The following is a 21,813-nucleotide window of genomic DNA, read 5'->3' as shown; positions in this document are numbered from 1 at the left end:
CTGCGGGAGAGGAAAGCAGCAGGAGTGAGGGTGCTGCTGCCCCACAGGCACCGCCCTGGGGATGTGACCCAAACCCAGCCTGAAGGTTTTCCTTGCAGCTCCCACTGTCCACACAGTGCTTTCTGGACTCCCTGGGTGCTGCCAGAAAAGCAGCCCATTTTGGAGGAAGATGGGGCTAAAGTGGCTGCATTGCTCTCATCCCCAGTGAGAAGTGGAACAATGCATGATTGGGGTTTGCTGGGCTCTGATTCGTGCTATGGTGAGAGGGGACAAGGACACCTGCTTGTCCCCCTGCCAGCTCAGAAAGTCCTATTGCTCCAGCAGCAACCCCAGCAGGGATGCACAGCCAGCATTCTCCCAGCCTTGACACTGACACTATTTGAAATGCAGAAACCGGGCCAGAGAAGGAGGGATGGGAGATGCTCTGCTCCTGGAGCAGCCATTGGCCTTAAAGTGCACCAGGAAGGACCCACCTGCTCAGCTGAAGATGTTCCCACAGCACCCGTAACTGTGGGTCACTGGCACAACTCAGACAGAGACTGGGTCCCCTGGGCCATCGGCCTGTACAGTAATGCTGTGGCTTGCTGGGGTCACCGATGGGGATGTCAGCCCAGCAGAAACCCCGAATTGTGTGATATTTGTGCTTGGAGCAAGTGAGGTGCTTGGTATGGCATGCCTGGGATTTGTGTGCCTTCCCCCATCCTGCCCGTCCTTCCCCAGGAGCTCCCAGGACTGGAGAAGGGGGGGCTGCATGCCTCCACATGCGCATGGTGCTGCCAGGACCTCCAGGTTACCCTGCAGCAAAGCAAAGTCCATGCTGCATGCTTCAAACCCCATAATCTGCTACTTACAGGGCCAGGGACCCAGCTGCAAACCCTGCCCACCGGCACATCCCAGCAGCACCGAGGATCACAGGGCCATGCGGTCCCTGCTGCGGCGTGGAGCCCGGAGGGGACAGGGACTGCCCTGGGCCAGTGCCCGGCACCCTCACCCACAGGATGGGGTGCTGTAAGCCCTTGTGGCACAGGGAGCCCCAACCTCCAGGACAACTGCTGTGTCTCCTGAGGGCTGGAGAGCCATTGCCTCGGTCATTGCAGCTGGGGCTGCTTTCCCACCCCCCCAGCAGCACCCACCCGCGGCACACCACCAGTCCCACCCAGGGCATCTCGCCCTGATGATTTTCCCTTCTTCTGCAAACAAACTACTTACTCCGGCCATCCTTTGGGCAAACTGCTCCAGCTGCGAGCTGATGGGGAGGGTGAGCACCAGGCAGCCCCAGTTACACTCTCCCCTTAAATCCCTTTTGGGAGCGCCCTGGCCCTCCCCCTGCTGACCACCGCTCCGGGCTGCACAATGGGAAATCTATGCAGAAATATTTTTCCCACAACGCCTTCCAAATCATACACACAAGCCTGCAATGCTAATAGGCTCAGAGGCATTATTGAGGGACTTTAATTAACATTTCAAAGTTGCCTGTACAGGTGGAAGGGGAAACCCCTTCTCTCTGTCCCCACTCCCTCACACCAGGACCCTCATCTCAATCTGTGGAGCAGGTTTTGGAGGAAAACCAGGCAGAGAGCAGCAGAAACATGGCCAGGTCAGGACGCAGGGGTGCATGTACCTACAGCTGTGACTGTACCCAGGCTGAGCTGTCCCTGGGAAACACAGAGGGAGGTGAGCAGGTCCAAGAGTTCACTGCGGCAGCGAGGCAGAGGAGCATAGACCCAGCTCCATGGGATGTTTGCAGCAGCACATCCAGCTGTAGCTCCCAGAAGCAAAGTCCTGAGGCTGTCTGCACTTCCCCAGTATTTGGGCACCAAGACCCCAGTTGCTGCCCACGCCCTGTGACAGCCCCATTGCAGAGACAGCAGCCTTAGATGAAGAAGAGAAGTACCCAATCAGCCCAAGGGCAGCTTGTAGCAGAGCAGGCAGCAGCACCATCCATCACTGACCCACCTAGCCTTGACCTGGGAGCAGGGCTGGGGCTGCAGCTCTCAGCTCAAGCAACACCTGCCCCATCCCAGGCTCCCCAGCTCCTGTCCTGGCTGGGGGGTTGTAAGGGTGCAACAAGACCTGGGTGCTCCTCCATGGGGAATGAAATAGGCACCAGGAATGACCCTGACTCACCACCTCCCTCCTGGGGTGCAGCCCACAAGGGCTAAGCAGCAGAGTGCAATCAGGGGCTGGGGTGAGTCCAGGGCTGTGCTTAAATGGGGGCCCAGGGCTGGGGGGCGGCAGGCCAGGTGAGGCTGCTCAGCCCCAGTAAGGCATATAAGTGCCCTCAGGCCCCAGCACAGCTGTTCTGTAGGATTGCTCCTAGCAGGGAGAGGATGTGGGGGAAGCTATGGTGTGACCTGACTGGTCTTCAGCACCCTGGGAGAAGAGGACCAAGTCTGGGCTCTGAGGAGAGGTTGGGAGCTGGTATTTTGGGCTGAGGAACTAACTTTGATTTTATTGTAGATAGTGCTCAGGCTGAGCCTGCTTACAGCATTTGGGGACAAAAACCTCTTAGTCTGTGATGTAGTTAAGCACATCCTCCAGCCTTCAGCTTGCAAGGAGCAGAGAAAGGGGACATCAGCCATGCAGGAACAAAGCAAATAAGGATCTAGAGCACCTAAAGCATAGGTGTGTGCTCTAACCACAAGGCTGCTCTGCCCTGGCTGTATGGGGCAGCCCCGTGTGCCCAGTGCACCCTGTGAGATGCTGGGCTAGCACCTCTGGGGCAGGGGGACTCAGCACACCATGACACAACCAGGGGCACTGGGAGGAGAGCAGGGCTGTTGTCCTGCATTGCAGCGCAGGGTGAACAAAGATGTGCTTGTCACCCACGCCATCTCACATGAGCGAGGTCTCCAGACACCAACGCCAGCCCAAGGAACATTGCCTGAGGGAACAACGGGGCATGAAGGAGCAGCCGGTGTTAGCTGACCATGAGGGTCTCCCCCTCCCAGGGTGCCTCCAGTCCCCTGAGGGGGGCACAGCCCTGTGGCTGCATGTCACACTCAGCCTGGGGTCCCTGCTGTCCAGGAGCACCATCTCCCAGGACAGGCAGGGCTGAGCAGCTCAGCTGCCTTGCAGCCCCAGAGAGATGCTCTAGACAGTGGGTACCACCAGGGCTTGGATGCCTGAAAGGTTACGTGCCAGCAGCCTTCAACATCTCGAGGGGGCCCTTGGTTTTGCCTGCTCCTGCTGGCACCAGCCAGAGCACAGACACCACTGCCCATGGCTCCTGGGGAGCCCCGCCAGCTCCTCCAGCCCTTCTGCAGCTTCTGTGCTGGCTGGGGCAAAGGGTGGTGGTAAAGAAGGAGTGGAGTTAACCTGGGCGAGGCAGGGGAGGAAACGGCCTCGGGGCACTGCAGGCAGTGGTACAGCCTGCCAGGAGCATCTCCGAGAGACTCAGCCTGCATCGCCACCCACGGCTGTGCTGCAAGGTCTTCTTGTCCCTGTGTCTGCAGCATGGGAGGGAAGGCTGGGGGGGACAATGAGCTGCCTCTCCCCAGCTCCCTGTGCCAGCTCGGCTCCTGCCCCACGGATGCTCCTTGCAGAGCACTGGTCAGCACCTTCCCCCTTAAGCAGGTCATGGGGGGGCCAGCCCCCGGCCCCCTTGGCTTTTGCAGGGAGAGTCAGGGATGGACGTTTCCCAGCCATGACCAGGGAAGGGGGTGATTTGGTGTGGGCAGAGGTGATCGGCGGCAGGACCAGCCCAGGAGGCAGCGGGGTACCCTGCACCCCGGCGTTCACCAGGAAACCGGGGCGGGGGGGACAGAAGAGGGTGAAATTTCCGCAGTTGAAGTGCAATCACCGTTTTCGCCTTGCATTGCACGCATCACCGCTGCTGGCACCCAGCCCCTGCACACACTGGTGGGGCTTTTCTGCCGAGTGACCCCCTTTCCCACACCCCAGCAGGGGCAGGGTGCTTCTGCGGGCGGCGTCAGGTCCCCCTGCACTGTGGGCACCCAAAACCAAGGGGCTGAGGTCTGGCATGGCGGTGAGGGTGGGAGTGCGGCCCTGACCCCGGTGCCACCGCAGGCGGGGACTGGAGGGCTCGTGAGCAGTGACGTCTTGCCGGGAGGAAACAGCTGCACGCCAAGGACGAGCGCACGGCCACAAGCACACACCGAGTGCGCCGGCGGCCGGCTGTTCCTGCGAGCGTGCCCAGCCAGACCTCGGTGCCGCTCGTAAGTGTGCGCTGGCGTGCGGGGGGACCATGCTGGCAGGCGAGGGGACAGTGCTGGTGTGCAAAGCCACCGCGGTGGTGTGCAAGGGGAGGAAAGCCCTGGCTGGGCGGTGAGCCGTGCAAGCGGAGGCTCCCTCCAAGGGGTGGCTGCAGGGGGGAATCCTTGTTTTCTTTTTCTTTTTATGAAAAATCCTTCCTTTGTAACAAAAGCCTGAGGGGCTGCACAGCCGGCGGGTGCTTTTTCAGGCAGGCGCAGGCATTGCTGCGGGGCCCATGGGTGTGTCCGGGCCGGGATGCGCCTTTGTCCGCGCCCCGGCGCTGCGGCGGCCGCGGAAACGCCCGTCCCTCCATGCAGGGGTCCGAGCCGGGCTCGGTGGGGAGGATCCCCCTGGTTCAATACCCACCGAGTTTTGCACAGGCAAACGCACCGTACAACACCCCAGAGGGACAGAGCTCTAGAAGGGCAGGGGGACTTTTCAGCGCTGGGGTGGGGCAGGGGACTTTGGGGACCTCCCTTGCCACGCAGGGAGGACGGATGCTGCTTTTTTTTAATCCGGTGAAGCTCCCTTTCCGCTCTGCGGGCAGGACGACGGGCGGCGGGGTGCTGGGTGTGCTGTGGCCTTCGCCGTGTGCGTACGTGCCAGGAGAGCCCCGCCAGGCAGCAGGCTGCAAAAATAGCTGCCGGGCTCCTGGGGTGAAACCCCTGAGCCCAAAGCCATGGTGGGGTCATGGAGAGGCCGGCGGGGTGCACGCTGCTGGGGGGACAGAGGCTTTTTGGCAAGAGCGGGTCATTCTGCAAAGGGGACGGGCTGTGCACATCATTTAGGGTTTCTCATGGCACTTTCTGTCCAGGGACCCCCACAACCCAAACCTCTCCGTCATTTCGGGGGGACAGGTACATCCCCGTGCCTGGGCTCTGCAGCCTCCAGGTTTCGCCACCTGGCCCATGGATGCAATGTGTTTGTCCAGGCATCCTCCCCGGATCGCCTGCTGGCAGGGCAAGAGCTGGGGCTGCTCCCCCAGCCTCTGCGGAGGTGTCAGCAGCGGTGGGGGACAGGCACGGGGTGCTGCAGGGACAGGCTGGGGACTGGGTGTGGCCGGGGATTCTCCACCACTGCTGAGGTGAGTTGGGCGGTCTCAGCCCAGCTGCCGCATGCATGGAGCAAGGCAGAAGTGCTGTGCCATGCAGGGCTTTCTCCATTCCCTGGAGGGTATGCAGCTTCACGTACAGGCTCCTGAGCGACATTAAAAGGCTGCGTGGGTCGGGGGCTGGGATCCCCTGGCACCCACCCACCACCCGGCCGCAGTGCAGCCCCACTACGCAGGGGGCACGCGGGGGCTCTCCCCCAGCCAGGAGCCGTGGGGAAGGGCGGCTGAGGCTTGCAGCCTCCCCAGCTGAAATGGGAAGGGGAGGTGAAGGCGGTTCTGGTTTTCTGCAGAACTTCCTTCCCTCAGCAAGGATGCCCAGGGGTGCCAGAAGGCTTCCTGCACCCAAGTGAGGTGACCCAGCTGCACCGATGGCTGCGGGGCTGGGTCTCCCCCTCCATGGGTGCTCTCGCGGGGATGCAGGGCCAAGCCAGGGAATTTCATGTGATTTCCCCTACTTGCTCCATGGCATGAAATCGAGCTCGGCTGGGGGCAGAAATCCCCCCAGGGCGGCCCCACGGCGCCTTGAGCTTTTCTGCAACGTGTCTCAGAGGGAGGACGAGCGCTGGCGAGGAGGGAGCCATGCCTCAGGGCTGGAGCTCAGCTGACGCTCAGCGGTTCATTCATGGCCGCGCTCCATTTTCCAGCTGTTTCTCTCCTTCCGTCAGCTTTCTTGGAGCAAATGGCGCTGCCTGGGGACTTTCTCTGGGGGGGTGGGGAGAGCCCATGCCGCAGCGGGTTGCAGCTATAAATGGTGCTAGTGTTAGAAAACAACCTGTGAGTTACCCTGGAAACGCGGCCGCATTTCCTGGGCTACGTTGGGTGCGTGGGACTGATGGCAGCCTTGATTCGGTGCACGGAAACTCAGATAAAGGTGGTGGGACTTCGCGGGGGCTGCCCAGCCCTGGCATCATGCAGCAACGGGGCGTCCCCAGCGGCTGCTGAAGCTGGGATAGTGCCAGGGCTTGGGGGGCTGCAGGGAGCAGGGGGAGCATTGAGGGGTGCAGCAAGGAGGGTCAGCCCTGCGGAGGATGCTCGGCCCATTTCCATGTATTCAGCACTTTCTTCCCCTCCCGGTTTCTCTCGGCGCTGGCAGGAAGCTGCGTGGGGGCCCATCTCCGCTGCCCCTGGCCCGTGGGGTCCCCAACTGGGTGCCAGATACCAAAGGACCTCAGTTCCAGTGACCGCAGGGTGGCTGGCGAAGCCCCTCTCCCTGAGCATCCCCAGCAGCACCCAGCCATCACCCTCCCATGGGTACCGCACCCGCAGCGATGGCTGGCTGAGGGAGGGAGCGAAGCCTCCCTTAACTAACGCAGCCCCCAGAGAGGGGGCTTTGGCTCACATCGGCTTTTCTGTTCCCTCCCACAGCTCCTCCTTGCCTTCGCTCTGGTGATTTCCAGCTCGGGAAGCCATGGCACCCAAAGGAAAGGTAAGGGTGACCCACACACTGCAGGGATGGGTCCTGGGGTCCCTGCCACAGGGCAGACCCCAGAGCCGCAGCAGCATCTCCACCATGCAGCAAGGATGGTGGTGACGTGCACGGGGCACGATGCTGCCCGGAGCCTGTTTACATTCCTGCCTCTCCAGCCAGCGCTGTCTGGATGTGATGCAGATGGGGGAAGCGCTGGGGCGGGGAGCTGGGAGAGTAGGGACAGCAAGGAGAAAAAATCCTTTTGGGACCACAGTGGGATGGGGGAGAGAAGCGGGGCAGTGGGAAGGGGAGGAGAAGAGACGTTGCACTGGGGATTTGGGCTTTCGCTGGAGAGAAATCCTGCCTGTGCCTGAGCCCACTGCGAGGTGTGCAGCCCCGCTTTGGCCTCTCCCACCCAGCCTGGATTTCTCCCCCCTCCGAGCCGGGACTGCTGCAATGTGGCAGCTGGGTGAGCAAGTGCTCCCTCGCAGCCAGGAAAACATCTCAGCGTGGGCGGAAAACCCTGCCTCGGTGGGCAGCTGTGGCTGGTGGCATACAGCCTGCCTGCGGGGTACAGCCTGCCTGCACTGTGCTAGGCAGGGGAGGAGTCCAAGTCCAGAGCCTCCCTTCTCCACTGCTCGGGGCCAGGCCCTGCTTTCCATTCCCTCGAGAAATCAAGTAATCATTGCCTCAAGCCCAATTACCCACGGCTTCCTGCCCAGCCAAGGGGGTGGTTGCCTCTGGGTGTGGAAACTGAGGCACAGCGCGGGTGAGCATCACCCCTGTGGTGGTTCAGGACCCCAAGCAGCCGTGCGGTGGGAGAGAGCGAAGCCACGCTGGGAATTTTGCTTCCACCCTCCTGGCCCCAGCCTGGCTTATTTTTAGCTGGGAGGTCCCAGGCAGGCCGGGATGACTCAGAGGCTGGAGGAGGGGAGGCAGGGGGCCCCGGCAGCCGAAGCAGGGGATGGAAAGGGGGATAGGGGTGTGAGGAGGGCGCAGCGGGCAGGATGCTGTTTCCCTCCCAAGTGATGTTTCTGCACCTCTCTGGGGCTTGTTCCCACCAGAGTGCAGGGAGCGTGGGGCGATGCACAGCGCTGAGCTCCTGCCTCAGTCTCCCTTGCTCCCGCCACGGCAGCACTGCGGCAAGGCAGGCAGCTCGTGCTTCGATGGCTCAGCAGGCAGGAACACAGCCCTGCTCCTCCTCCCCATTTAACCAGGGCCCACAACTTGTCTCCCCATCACCACCCGTGTGACCCCAGCACCTTCCAGCCGCCTTCCTCCCCTCCTGCTGCCTCTGAGCACCTCCTCTGCCCTGCAACTCCTTATTTACATCTCTGCAAGGCATGTGTGTGGACAGCAGCTTGTGCCAAGCCAGGAGGGTCTGGGAGCTGCTGGGAAGCGGCGCTAAATCCAGCTCTCCAGATGAATCACCTGCAATACGATCTGTCCCCGCGACCGCCTGGCTCCCTCGAAGGGCAGCGTCTCCTCTTGCCTGACCTGGTCCCCACCATGTGGGACACCAGTGCCAGCAGCTCCTCCCAAGGGGGCCTGTGGGATGTGTCCAGCCTGGACTGGTTTCTCTCTGGAAAATGGGGGTACAGAGGCCAGCTGTGTGAGATGCACAGCGGAGCTGTTGTGTCGCAGCATTGGGATGGGGCCCAGGGGAGTGAGGGGTACGGGGCTGCCCCGTGTCCATCCCCTTGGGTTCATTCCTGGAGGCACTCGCTGGGTCAGGGATGCTGGCACTGGTGCTGCCTGATGCCCATCTTCTCGGGGAACATGTCGGCTTTAGATGCCCACGCTGGCAACAGCCCTGGGCATTCGTACAGCTCTCGGGGATTTTAAACAAGCCCTGCAGCAGATCCTGAGCAAGCAAGCCCTGGAAGGTGCATGCACCCAGTTGGCACATGGTACAAGCAGAGCCAAGGGAGGATGCTCAGAGTTTCCCAGGGTGCTGACACAGCTGAGAGCCCCGGCTCAGCCCAGTTCCCAGCCCTCCCGCTCCCCAGTGAGACCGCTAAGGAAACGCTCCTGTTCAGCTCTTCCCACTCCCTGCCCCCCTTGCTTACATGGGACTGGGCTGGTTTCGCATCTGCTTCCACCCAAGGTTTGTGCTGATCTTCAGAGTTCAGGTTCCTCCAGGGTGAATTCCCTTGGGCAAAGCTGCCCTGGGGAGGGAAAACCCGGTCCCTGCTTTTTCCTGAGGTCTCTGTTTGGCGGTGTCACTCCTGGGCTCCCCATTGTGCAGCCTGGAGGTGCAGAGGAGCAGACAGAAGTGGATCATGTCAACCCCCAGGATTTCTCAGGCTCCCAGGAAAGTCTTTCCCTGTATCCAGGATCTCTGCTCCGACCCCTTGGACCAGCCTGGGCCCTGCAGGAGTGCACGCTGGGGCAGGACAAGCTGTTGGCAGCTCTGGCACTTCTCAGTGCTTTCCACTTAGCAGCCCATGATGATTTTGTGCCTGTAAACGTGTCTCCTCGCTTGGAGGCCATGCAGAGCTTGGGCATCCTCAGCATCCGGAGGGTTTCCCTGCTCGCAACAGGCGGTAGGAAAATGACTTCCTTCGTCGCTCCCAATCCACCCCCCATAACTCCCTTCGGCCCAGCTGCATTGCAGGGGGATTGCCCTGGTCCTTCCATGCCTTCCCCTGCCTTCAGGGTGTCCAGCCCTCCCCTTTTCTGCTGAACCCCCCCAGATGGAGCTAGGAATCCAAATGTGCTCAAGAAACCCCTCTTCAAACCACCAGCTCTTGCTGGCGTGGCAGGGAGGGTTGTATCCAGCTTAAACATGGAGCACAAGCAGCAAACAGAGAGCGATGCCAGTGAGATATGAGAGGGAAGGCTGTGTGCTCCAGTGACCTGGCACGCAAACAATTTGCACAGCGCGGAGAGCAAACAGGAAAGGGAACAACTGAGGAGAAGAACTGGTGTTTATGTTTGAGGCTGAGCTTTGTCTTCGGGCAGCCCGAGCGGGAGTGGATCTCACCCCAGTCCTGCTCAGCTTCAACTTCTCCTTCCCCCCATCCCACCGGGGGCTGCTTCTTCCCCTTTCACCTTCTCGCCTCCTTTCCCCTAGGTCTACAGGGGGTCAGTGAAGGATTTCCCAGGCTTTGATGCCAGCCAGGACGCAGAGGCCTTGTACAATGCCATGAAGGGATTTGGTACGGACGCTCCTCCGGACTGTCACCCCAGAGACACCCTGATGCCCGCTATTCCTTCAGTTGACCCTTGCATGGCTGGGCATCCTGCATCACCTCCCCCCGCAGCTGCCTGTCTGCTTTAGCAGCGTGCCAGGACCTCTCCTGCCTCCCCTTTCCTCCCTGGAGCCAGCTCGGCTCTGCTTCTCCTCCTGGCCCCAAGTCGTGCTTTGGGCACGGCGGGATGGCTATGATGAGCCCAGCCATGGGGGGTGAGACCCAGCCATGGGGCTAAATGTGACTCCCAGCTCTCCCCGCAGGCAGCGACAAGGACGCCATCCTCGACCTCATCACGTCCAGAAGCAACAAGCAGCGAGTGGAGATCTGCCAAGCCTACAAGTCCCTCTACGGGAAGGTAACGGCAGAAACGCTCCCGGCACCACGCAGGTGGCCGTGGCTGCCACCAACCAGTCCACGCAGGCACCCACTGCTCCCTGGACCCACTCAGAGATGCTGTGGAGCAAACGGTCCCCCAGCCCCTTTCTCCCCCCTCTACCAGGACCTCATCGCAGACCTCAAGTATGAGCTGACGGGGAAGTTTGAGCGGCTGATCGTGAGCCTGATGCGGCCCCCAGCTTACAGCGATGCCAAGGAGATCAAAGATGCCATCGCGGTAAGGGGTGGGCAGCCCCCCCGGGGCCCCTCCGAGGACACCCCAGCTGGCCTTGCTGGTCATGGGGCTGTGTCTCTGCCCACAGGGCATCGGCACAGATGAGAAGTGCCTCATCGAGATCCTCGCCTCCCGCACCAACCAGGAGATCCACAACCTGGTGGCTGCTTACAAAGACGGTGAGGGCTGGGGAAGGTCAGGGGCTGCCCAGTGCCCCCTTGGGCCAGGACAAGGGGCAGAGGTGAGGGGATCCAGCTCTCCAGGCCCTGACCTCTCCCTCTTCCACCAGCCTATGAGAGAGACCTGGAGACTGACATCATTGGAGACACGTCGGGCCACTTCAAGAAGATGCTCATCGTTCTGCTTCAGGTATGTCCATCTGTCCAGCGTCTGTAGGTGGTGGGTGCCTACGCCCAGCAGGGCTGAGCCCATCTCTGTCCCACAGGGCACCAGGGAGGAGGACGATGTGGTGAGTGAGGACCTGGTGGAGCAGGATGCCAAGGTGAGGTTTGGCAGGTCGCTGGGACGGGTGGTATCTGGGCAAGGACGGGGCTGGTGGCACTGGGACCATCCGGACTTAGGCCTGTGAAAGGCAGGTGGGCGCCAAGGGCGTCCTTGCTTGGGCAGAGCCCCACGTGAGCAACACCCTGACTTGGGCTCTGCCGCCTTCCCCATCCCATAAGGACCTGCTGGAAGCCGGCGAGCTAAAATGGGGCACAGACGAGGCCCAGTTCATCTACATCCTTGGCCGGCGAAGCAAGCAGCACCTCCGCCTGGGTGAGCATCTCCTACGAGCTCAGGTTGGGCTTGAAGGTATCTCAGCAGCTTCTCCAGGCATCATCTCACTCTTGTCCCACAGTCTTTGATGAGTACCTGAAGATTTCCGGGAAGCCGATCGAGAGGAGCATCCGGGGGGAGCTCTCTGGTGACTTCGAGAAGCTGATGCTGGCCGTGGGTAAGTCAGCCCCTGTGTGGGGAGTGCTGCAAAAACATGCCACTGGCCTTGCCGGGGTGGGAGGGCTCAGCGCTAGAGCCAGCGGGGTCGGGGTTGTGGCAGGACCTGGTTTCAGGGAGCACATGGAGGCTCCTTCAGGGTGGGTGGGGATGCTGAATGTGGTGCCCAAGGGGCATGGGTGCTCAGAGGCTGGGGGCACTGGTGAAGCAGGGTGCCGGCATCCCTCACTGTGCCTCAATTTCCCCGCAGTGAAGTGCATCAGAAGCACAGCAGAGTATTTTGCTGAAAGGCTCTACAAGGCCATGAAGGTGAGTGGATCACCCCTTCTCCAGGGGGTCCCCCACAGCATTGTGGGGAGCCGGCCAGAGGAGGGGTCCCCTTGCCACGGGGTGCTGCTGGAGGGCAGGGTGACGCAGGTCCATGGAGACAGGTCCTATGTGACCTGGGGTCTCTGCTCTTCCTTCCAAAGGAGTTATTCCTCCAGACCCGGGGCTGGGTAGATATCTGATAGAGGGTCCCAAATGTGAATGGCTGAGCAGGATTGCTTGGCCATTGCTTGATGTGGGGGCTCCTCCGTTGCAGGGGCTGGGCACGAGAGACAACACGCTGATCCGCATCATGGTGTCCCGCAGCGAGATCGACATGCTGGACATCCGGGAGGTGTTCAGGACCAAGTATGAGAAATCTCTCTACAACACGATAAAGGTAAGTGCTGGGGGTCCCCAGTCACCCTCCACGCAGCTGCTAGTGCTGCCTCCCTCGTGATGCCAGCTCCCGTGGGAGGGCTGAGGCCCCTCCCCAGCCACCCTGTGCCGGGTGTCCATCTCTGAGGACAAGTCTCAGGTAGAGCCCTCTCCACGAGCCCATCCCATGGCACTACCTTGACCCTCCCTGCCGCATGGTTCTCCATCTCTGTCTGTCTTTCCAGGAGGACACCTCCGGAGAGTACAAGAAGGCTCTGCTGAAGCTGTGCGGAGGGGACGATGAGTAAGACCACCTGTCAGCCCGTTTGTCCCTCTTCATCCTCTTGGTGCTGGGTACAAACCTCTGGGTCAGAGCCTGGTACAGCACCTGGACCGGCAGCACCCGCAGTGACAGCAGTTCAGTACAGGGGGCCCTGCGGCCCCTCTGCATGGCCAACCGCGATGCCATGGTCCCTTCTTGGCTCGTGGCAGCCCCGCAGGGCAGAGACAAACACCTGGAGGGAGGATGCTCTGGTGGGGGCGGTTGGGATTTACCACCCGCATCCCCCCATTCCCACCCAGCCCCACAGCAAGCACCCGGCTCCTGCCCACCTGCCCCCGTGCCCGGCACCCGGCGGGTACAAAATACCCCTCATGGAGGGGCAGGATGGGGCGTGGGGCTGGGCGGGGGGCGGCTGCTGGTAGGGCACGGGGCCCCCACGGCTCACTGTCCCCTGTCCTTGCCCTCCCATTGCAGTGCTGCAGGTGAGTTCTTCCCCGAGGCGGCGCAGGTGGCCTATCGGATGTGGGAGCTTAGCGCGGTGGCCAAAGTAGAGGTCAGCACCCCCCAGCCCCTCTGTACCCCAACTCTGCTCCCCGCCAGCTTGGGACCCCCGGCTGCTCCTTCTCTGCTGTGGGGCACGGCCAGCCCCGCACCTCCGCTCTGCCTCTCGCTCTGCGGCTTCTCTCAACGCCATTTTCCAGTTTTGGGGCACAATGTTGGCGGGATGTAAACCCAGCAGGGCTGGCCGCCCCCCGCGGGCTCCACTAACCCCCTCCTCTCTCTGAGGCCTCCCTCCCTCGCGGTGGCAGGCCCTGCATGTCTGTGCAATGCATCACGTGCAGCCCTGGCTCCGGTGCCCACCAGAGACCTCCTGCTCCCCGGGGCAGCCCACCCCGACGCCAGGGCTGGCTGGGGCACGGCCGTGCCATGGGGTGCTGGCACCCTGCATGCAGCTGGAAGCACCCACAAAAGGGTGCTTTGGGATGTGCAGAAAAGACACCCTGAGCCCTAGGTGCATAAGGAGGATGGAGATGTGCTGGGAGCTGTAAGGACACAGGAGGATAGAATTACGGGGCAGGAGCGGGCACCCTTTCAGCGACTCCTCTTCTGGCTCTCAGCTGATGTGGCCAGCCCTGGCCAAGGTGTCCCAGCGCTAGGGGAGGCGGGTATAACACCGAGCAGGACACCAAGACTCCAGGGACTGTCTGTTGCTGTCTTCTCCCTGCTCTCTGCTGGCCTGGCTACGGTTTGCCCCTCGATGGAAGGGGCGACAGTGGCGGGGACATCCTCACTGAGCCCCAGGTGCTTGCACTAACACACAACCTGCTTTGGCCTCGGCTTGCCGGGTTGCACCTTCCCTCCCTCTTTCCATCCCTCTCTCTCTGTCCATCCCTCCATCCCACGCAGCTCGGGGATGAACCCAAACCCCTCTGTGCATCCACAGCTGCGAGGAACCGTGCAGCCCACAGGAGGCTTCAACAACGACGGGGATGCGCAGGTGCTGAGGAAGGCGATGAAGGGCCTGGGTAAGCGAGGGCCACGTGCCCAGCCCCTTCCTGCTGCTCAACAGCTCCTGGGGTGGAAAACCCACCCTGGCCCACGCAGGGCTGCGTGAAAGCCCCGGGGGGAATGGAGAGATGGTTTTGGAGCTGTGGGAGCTCTCCCTTCCCCACCTCCCCAGTTTGCGGGGGTGGGGGTGGCGATGTGCCCGCGGTCAGGGGTGACACGGTGTGGCTCTGCTGGCCCCCGCGGCTCTCCCCAGCATCACTGCTGTCATTGCAGGCACGGACGAAGGGGCCATCATCGAGGTGGTGACGCAGAGGAGCAACGCCCAGAGGCAGCAGATCCTAAAGGCTTACAAGGCTCACTATGGCAGGGTACTGCCGGGCCCCCCTCCCACCCTGCTTCTTCCTTCTGCCCGCATCCTGCCCCCTCCCACAGAGGGATCTGCCCCTCGCTGAAAGAAATCCTGCCCAGGGAGCGGTGGGCAGCCAGGGCACCCCGATTTGCCCCAGCATGACTCCCCCGAGGAAGACTGAGTTGTCAAAGCAGCCTCCTGCTCTGGGTGCACCACCAGCCCGAGGGGAGGGCGTCCCTTCCCCTTCGCTTGCCCCGTCCTCGGTCCCGCACAGAGGACTCCAGAGCCAGGATCTCCCCAGAGTCACCCCCCAAAATGTGACCTTAAACCGCCCCAAGGGTCTTCCCAGATGTCTCCCACCGCCACACTCTCCTCCCCTGTTTTCTCCCCGTTGTTGCCTCAGCCGGTCCGTCCCTGCGGAAGGAGCTGGGGACTGAACCCTGAACCGCTTTTACAGGACCTGATGGCAGACCTGAAATCCGAGCTGTCGGGCAGCTTGGCCAAGCTGATCCTCGGGCTCATGCTGACGCCGGCGCAGTACGATGCCAAGCAGCTGAGGAAGGCCGTGGAGGTAACTGCCATGCTGGTGGTATCGGCTTCGGCACATGAGGACGAGGCGGTTTTCGCTGTGGTTGTACCAGCACTGCCAGCGGCCCGGGGCTGTGAGTGCACCCCAGCTTCACACGCCCCCAGGCTCTCATCTCCTATAAGGAAGGAAAGCAGAGCGGAAAGCACCAGGACAAAGACCTGGTTTGCACTCAAGACCTGTTGGGAGCCCAGTTTGGCCTCTGTGCAGCCCAGCACGCTCTAGCCAGCTCATACACAAAGTCTCCCAGGGAGGCCTCCCACTGCTTTACAGAGCATCCCCACTTTGCAGTGGGAGCAGTGCCCTGCCAGGCACAGGCAGCCACAGGAGAGCCAGGGTAGGGGCAAAACAGTGGCGTGCACCACTCTCCACCAGTCACACCAGTTGGGACCCCACTAGCAGCACACTTGGACATTTCCGTGCTGGTTCCTACCAGCCCTTGGGGCCATTCGCTGGACATGGACTTTTGGCAAGTGGCAGCCCTGGGGTTAGAGCAGCCCCTCCTTACCTGGCACTGGCGGGGCGATGCCACCGTGTCCCTGTCCAGTGCTGGCACCCGCAGCACCCTGCCATGCCACTCTCTTCCAGGGGGCTGGCACAGACGAGAGCATCCTCATCGAAATCATGGCCACGCGGAACAACCAGGAGATCGCAGCTATCAATGAGGCGTATCAGGAAGGTACGGCATGGGAGGGACACGGGGAGCACCTGGGTCCTGGGCATGGACTGTGTTTAACACTGTACGAGGCCCTTTTCAGAGCCTGGGGTACAACTGTTGTCTCTGGGTTGGGTCCATGGTTTGGTGCTGTGAATATCTATTAGTCCTTCCAGGCAAGAGCAGCTCTTCTCCAGGTCCAACACCTTATTAAAGAACAGTGGAAACATGGGATGAGGCTGGCGGGAGTCCTCAAATCATCCTGTGATTTCTCACACCTCCAGACCATACACTTCTCTTTCCCTTCCATCCATGCCCCCTTCTCCCTAGGGAACGAGGGCTGCAAGCTCCAGGTTAAATCCCCAGCCTCTTCTCCCCCAGAGAGCCCATGGTTTTAAACAGATGGCTCTGTGGCTGGTCACCCCCAGCAGAGCGGTGGTCCTGGCCTCTCTCCATGTCACGGTGACTTGCCCCAGCTCTGCCACCAATGTCTCCTCCCCTGAGAGCTCTTTCACAATGATCCCTTTCCCTCGGGAGCATCTGGAGCAAGAGGCTGTGCCCGTGCCCAGGGCATTAGAGCTGCTGGGGTGATCCCCTCTTCCCCGGGCCTGAAAATAGCAGATGGAGGCATCTGCCTCAGCCATGCAAAGGCTGGAGGATAGCCACCACCATCCGCAGGCCCCATGGGGATCATGGGCGCAACAGGCACTGGTGGGTGGGAAACAGAGCTGCAGGCAGGGTGCAGGGCTCAGCTGTCCCCCTTCTCCCCAGCCTACCACACGCGCCTGGAAGACGACCTGAGCTCCGACACATCGGGGCATTTGAAGAGGATTCTTGTCTCCCTGGCTCTGGTGAGGGTGGCTCTCTTGCTGGGGATTGTCCCCTCCCTGCCATGGGCAGTGGTGGGGGTATGTGAGGACGGTGGCTATGGAGAAAACAGAGCATCACCGCCTGGCTGGGCAGTGCTGCTGGACCCTGTCTGCCACCCCCTTACTTGGGGCTCTCCTGGGAGATGTCCTCTCCCCAGCTCCATGATTTTTGTATTGAACCACAGGGCAACCGCGACGAAGGACCAGAGAACCTCACACAGGCGCATGAAGATGCCAAGGTAAGAACCGTACTGGCAGTGCTGTTACAGGCTCTGCATAAAAAAAATGAGGATATTTCATCCCCTGGTCTGGAAATGGCATCCTCAGGGAAGCAAATGCTGCTGGGGCAGGGTCTCTGTAAGCTGCAGGGGGAGATGCCAGGTGAAGTGACACCCCTGGAGGTAAAGCTCCCAGGCCTGATTTCTGATGCCCTGGGCTCTGCTGCTCCATGCACGGAGAAGCTGCAAACCATGAGAGCAGCTCCAAGGCCCAGCGCTGGGGAGCTCCCAACTGGGGGCTGCAGCATTTCTTGTGCAGAGCTGCAGCTTTGGGGTCCAGAAACACGCTGATGCTGAAATCCAGCACTTGAGCTTCAAAGGCAGCTTTGGGCTGGTTTGCAGGAGCCACCCGCTTCTTTGTGTTGTACATGAGGCAGCCCTGAAGCCTAAGCTGCTTTTCACCCTGCCAGCGCGCCGGTGTGCCAGCCTCAGCCCCCAAACCATTGCCTCATCTTTACTGGGCTGTGGTGAGCCAGGACTGGAGGGGGAAGGCTGAGCAGCCAGAAACGGTGCAGGGGGGTGCTGGGGCCCCATTGCCTGGCTCAGCTCCCAGTCCCAGGAGAACTGTGACCCTCGGGCTGTGCACCTTGGCCGCCTGCTCCTTCGGGCCAAGTGTTTTCTGAAAGGGGCTGGGAAGCTCGGTGCAGGTCCAAACCCGAGCTGTCGCTTGACTGTCCTGCCCCAGCACCGCTTGCTCCAGCGCATGCCGGCAGCGCACAGACGCGCAGCTCTCCCAGCAGGGCCGCTGCCGGCAGAGGGAGCGGATGCTGCGCTGCCAGCACCCCGCCGCATGCACTGCCGCTCGCCTCCACCTGCTGCAGAGAAAGAGAGAGACAGGGATGACAAACACAGGGACGAGCCAGCCGGGCAGCAGCTGGCCTGGCGCGCCACGCTGTATTTTGTCAGCAAAGCTGCCCTTCCCCTCCTCCCACTGCCTGCGCCTGGCAGAGGCGGGCAGGCTGGTGTGAGCCAGCCTGGGGCCAGGCAAGGATGCTCTCCGAGGAGCAACAGGCTGGTACCCAAGCCCAAGGGGTGGGGGGCTCCCTTTGCTTGGCCAAAGACCACCCCCCCCCGTCCCAGCTAGCGGTTTAGGGGCCAAACTGGAGGAGGGCACAGGTCCTGAGATCAGGCCCACTCACAGGGAAGCAGGGGAGCTGGAGACAGGTCATTTTGGGGGGATTTTGCTAGACTTCCCTCGCTTTGTCAGGGAAGGATAAAGGTTGAGCAGCACCTTCTGATGACCCTTGTTGTCTTCCTATCTCTCTCTTTCTCTCCACCAGGTTGTTGCTGAGACCCTGGTGAGTGCCTGCCCTTTCACTCCTCAGCCTTCTGCATGTTTGAGGGGATGCTGCGGTTCTTGGGTGCAGGGCTGGGGCTGGGGCTAGCAGCCCCACGTGCCGGGCTCCTCTGACCACACGGGCTGTGCTTGCTTGCTTGGGGCTCCAGGGTCCTTGCACCAGGATGGGTGGCAAGGGGACAGATGAGACCTGCATGAGGGCACTTCCCTGCAGCGCTGGGCAGGAGAGAGAGAAAGCCACCTTCCTGCCCTTGGGAGGGCTGGGGACCAATCCTGCCCGCTGCCTGCATGCAGGACCCATGTTCCTGGCAGTGTGGGACTCAGGGCTGGCTTCTCTGCTTCACCGAAAGTGGGAATTGGGGTAGGGGCAACTTTCTATTGCAATAGCCTAATGGGTACAATGAGTACAGCCTCCCTGCTGAGCCTCACAGCAGGGGTTGCAGCCATTTCACCCGTGGGCAGCACTGCTGCGGCCCAGGGTGGAGGGTGGCTCCTGTGTCTGGCAGCTCTGAATTCCCTGTTCAATATTGGTCACCCCCAAAACACACTCCCCAAAAGACAAGAAAAAGTCTTAATCATGAGCATTGCACAGCTTCTTTCACAAAAACTGGAAAACATCTTTTCTCAGAGGCAGTGTGTGAGTGTGCAGATGTGCACCTTCACATCCATGCATAGAAAATGCCTTTTTTGGCCAAAAAAAGCTATTTTCCTGCTCACAAGAGGCTACCCTCTTTGCAAGAGGGTATTCAGGACTGGCTGTCCCAGGAAGAGCTGTTTGACATCTTTGCCCCTCTCCGCTATGCTAGTCCCCCTGTCCCCCTCTTCACTCTCGGTTGCTCTCCCAGAAACTTGCTGACGTCTCCAGCAACGACTCCAGTGACTCCCTGGAGACCCGCTTCCTCAGCATCCTCTGCACCCGCAGCTACCCCCACCTCCGCAGAGGTAGGACCACGTTTCTCCATCGCTGCTGGACCCCCAGCTGTGACACAAGTGCTTTGATTTGGGCTGGATGGGACTCCTGGGCAGCAGGAGGTTGGGGTGGCCCTGTCTCCCCAGTGGTGGGAAGAGATGGCATTTGGGATGGCTGGTTGAGGTCACCCAAGCCTGCTCTGGTCCCATCTGGTCCAGAAGTCTCCATGGTTGAGGCTCGGGTCTCCTGAGCACCCGGGGCTGGGATGGAGCGGCTCGGTGGTGACCCTCTCCTCTCCCCCATCCCCAGTGTTTCAGGAGTTCATCAAAATGACCAACCACGACGTGGAGCACGCCATCAGGAAGCGGATGTCGGGAGACGTGAGGGACGCCTTCTTGGCCATCGGTCAGTGCCTGGCGGGTGCTCCCTCGGGGCAGGGCTCCCCAGAGGTCAGGCGGCCCCTTCGCCTGCCTCTGCCAAGGCAACGTGAGGGCACATTCCTGCTGCCTTTGGGCCATGGAGACTCCCAGCGTGGCGTGGGGTCGGGGTATTTATAGGGCGTCCTATGGGGTCAAGCCTGCACCCTTGTGCCAAGGAGGGTTTGCAGCTGACCCAATGGGTGGCACAGCTCCTTGCTGCGACGTGTCCCCTGGGTGCCGTGAGCCAGGAGCCCACTTTCTCTCCCCTCTGTGTGTTGCAGTCCGGAGCGTGAAGAACAAGCCGGCCTTCTTCGCTGACAAGCTCTACAAGTCCATGAAGGTGCAGACGGGCTGTCCTGGGGCTGGGCTGCAGGAGGGGGCTATGGTGGGCAGACACCCTTTGGGACTCTCTGATTTAATCCCACAGCAGCGATGGGGTTTGGCCCCCGGCCATCCCCAACAGAGCAGGGCAGGGCTGAGCTCAAATACTGCATCAGCTTTCTGGGGTTAGCAGGGGACATGGCAGGCTTGTGTCTTGCCATCGGCAAGCCCAGCACATGTCCAAGGGGAGATCCACAGCTTGGACTGCGCTGAAGATGCTGGGAGGGTCCCTGAGCCCCAGTCCCTCCAGGGTTATTTGTTCAAGCTCCCCTTTGCAGGGTGCCGGCACGGATGAGAGGACCCTCACCCGGATCATGATTTCCCGGAGCGAGATCGACCTGTTGAACATCCGGGGCGAGTTCATAGACCTGTTTGACAAATCGCTGCACTACATGATTGAGGTGAGGCGACACGGGTGTCCCTCTCCGGTTTGTCACCTTGTCTGGCTGAGCCCCAGCCGTGAGCCCTGCAGGGACTCAAGCCGTGAGCGGTGCCATGAGCGGCACAGGGGCTGAGCATCGCCTGGGGAGGGGGAACCTGCTCCAGCCAGCCCCAGTGTTGGCAGGTCTGGCTGTAGAGGGGATGTGCCGACATCTTCCACTGCTGCACGGATGCCTGCGGGGTGGCCAGGGCATGGAGCTATGCCTTCCCCATGCCCAGCACCTTGAACTGGGCTTCCCCGGGGCAGGCATCATTAGGCGGTTCTCTGACACGGGTCTCCCTCTTGCAGAAGGACACCTCCGGCGACTACCGCAAGGCTCTGCTGGCCCTGTGCGGGGGAGAGGACTAGGCAGCCACGGGAGCCCCTTCTTCGTGTCTGAGCCAGCACGCGCGCACCCACCGCCTTGATGTCACTGCAGCTTCGGGGGCTTCGGGGGACACTCAGTTCCCTGCAGAGGACGACTCACTTTGCTCTGGAAAGCGGCACCACATTGCAAGCGAGGGAGTCTCGGGGAGGGGAGCAGAGGGGTCTGTGTAAGGGGATTATTGTCTGGCTTGGTGCAACATAATTCATACCCAAACATGCCACTAACCCAGGAATTTACCCAGATGGAAAAGACAATTTTAAATCTCATAAATAAAACCTTACTGTTGCTGACCCTGGGGCAAGAGCAGTCGATTTATTGGGGCAGGTTTGGGTGGGACTGAGCCCGTGCTGAGGAGTCTCAGTGTCTCCTTGCTCCTGCAGGCAAACGCGGGTAGGAGCTTTGCCCCAGCCCCAGGGAGGGCCTTGGAGACCCCAAAAACCCTCTGAGCAGCACCACAGGGTCCCCCACTGCTGAGAAAGGGGCTGGAAATGCATCTGGGGCTGGCAGCAGCGCAGGGATTTCACTGAGAGCTTCACTTCATGCCTCTGAAAACCCCCGGCAGGGTTCATGCCGTTGTGCGGATGATGCTTTTATAAAACAGAGATACAAATCGGACTTGATGGCATCCACCCGTCCTCGCACGCGGTTTCCTGTGCTTTCAAGCTGCTGAAGAAGCAGTTGAAAGGCACATGCCATAGAGGCTACACCCCCAAACAGTTTATGTTTGCACTTCCCCCCAGTGCCCAGGAGAAAAGAACTGGAATTTCCAAAAGTGGGAAATTCCAGCACTTTCAATTGTTTCCAAGTCAGAACAAAAAGTCTTGAATACCCAAGTCTTCCTCAGAACAGCTGGGTGAGGAAAGCTTCACCTTCAAAATATCAAAGCAGCATTAGGAATAATAACACAATATTATTATAACACTTCAAAACCAGCTGAGGTCGAGAAGCAGCAACATGTAGAGACAAACCAGGGAAGCTGAAACGACTCAGCTGGTTGTTATTCCACCGAAAATTCCCTTGATGCCTTCCTGTAAAACATCCCCTTGTAACAAAATCACCTTTCTCAGGGGAAAACGGCCTGGCTGAAGCTTTTTCATTCTCTCCCATAGAGATTTGGGCTCCTCAGTCTTGCCCCTGTGTGTAATGAGGAATGGGCACCCTAGTCCCGGTGGCACCTGGGTGGGCTGAGCCTGTGCCATGCCCACAGCAGCTCACGGGTCACCTGCTTGGCTGGGAACCGGCTGCGAAGGCTTGAGCAGATGCAGAAGATGTTTTGAAGGGAGGATATA

General features: G+C 60.8%; 1 protein-coding gene across 4 annotated transcripts; it reads left to right on the top strand.

Annotated features, from left to right (window-relative positions):
- The first annotated feature begins 4,073 nt into the window (after window positions 1-4,073).
- On the top strand, window positions 4,074-20,814 carry ANXA6 (annexin A6). 4 transcript variants are annotated; one of them, XM_076349792.1, is made up of 26 exons: window positions 4,075-4,178; window positions 6,692-6,752; window positions 9,811-9,895; window positions 10,192-10,286; window positions 10,431-10,544; window positions 10,630-10,720; window positions 10,831-10,910; window positions 10,987-11,043; window positions 11,225-11,318; window positions 11,401-11,496; window positions 11,746-11,804; window positions 12,079-12,201; window positions 12,425-12,483; window positions 13,728-13,764; window positions 13,907-13,988; window positions 14,245-14,339; window positions 14,778-14,891; window positions 15,495-15,585; window positions 16,333-16,412; window positions 16,616-16,669; window positions 17,989-18,006; window positions 18,851-18,947; window positions 19,225-19,320; window positions 19,616-19,674; window positions 19,994-20,116; window positions 20,446-20,814. In XM_076349792.1, the coding sequence occupies exons 2-26, from the start codon at window positions 6,735-6,737 to the stop codon at window positions 20,503-20,505; spliced, it is 1,977 nt and encodes a 658-aa protein (XP_076205907.1). In that variant the 5' UTR covers window positions 4,075-4,178; window positions 6,692-6,734; the 3' UTR covers window positions 20,506-20,814. The 4 variants fall into 4 exon arrangements, with proteins under 4 accessions (XP_076205908.1, XP_076205907.1, XP_076205905.1 ...); XM_076349790.1 differs by lacking the exon at window positions 13,728-13,764 and adding an exon at window positions 12,937-13,015; XM_076349791.1 differs by lacking the exons at window positions 13,728-13,764; window positions 17,989-18,006 and adding an exon at window positions 12,937-13,015.
- The last annotated feature ends 999 nt before the right edge of the window (window positions 20,815-21,813 follow it).

Source organism: Aptenodytes patagonicus, chromosome 12 (assembly GCF_965638725.1).
Source record: "Aptenodytes patagonicus chromosome 12, bAptPat1.pri.cur, whole genome shotgun sequence".
Classification (NCBI taxonomy): Eukaryota; Metazoa; Chordata; class Aves; order Sphenisciformes; family Spheniscidae; genus Aptenodytes; species Aptenodytes patagonicus.
This window is presented reverse-complemented; position numbering and strand designations above follow the sequence as displayed.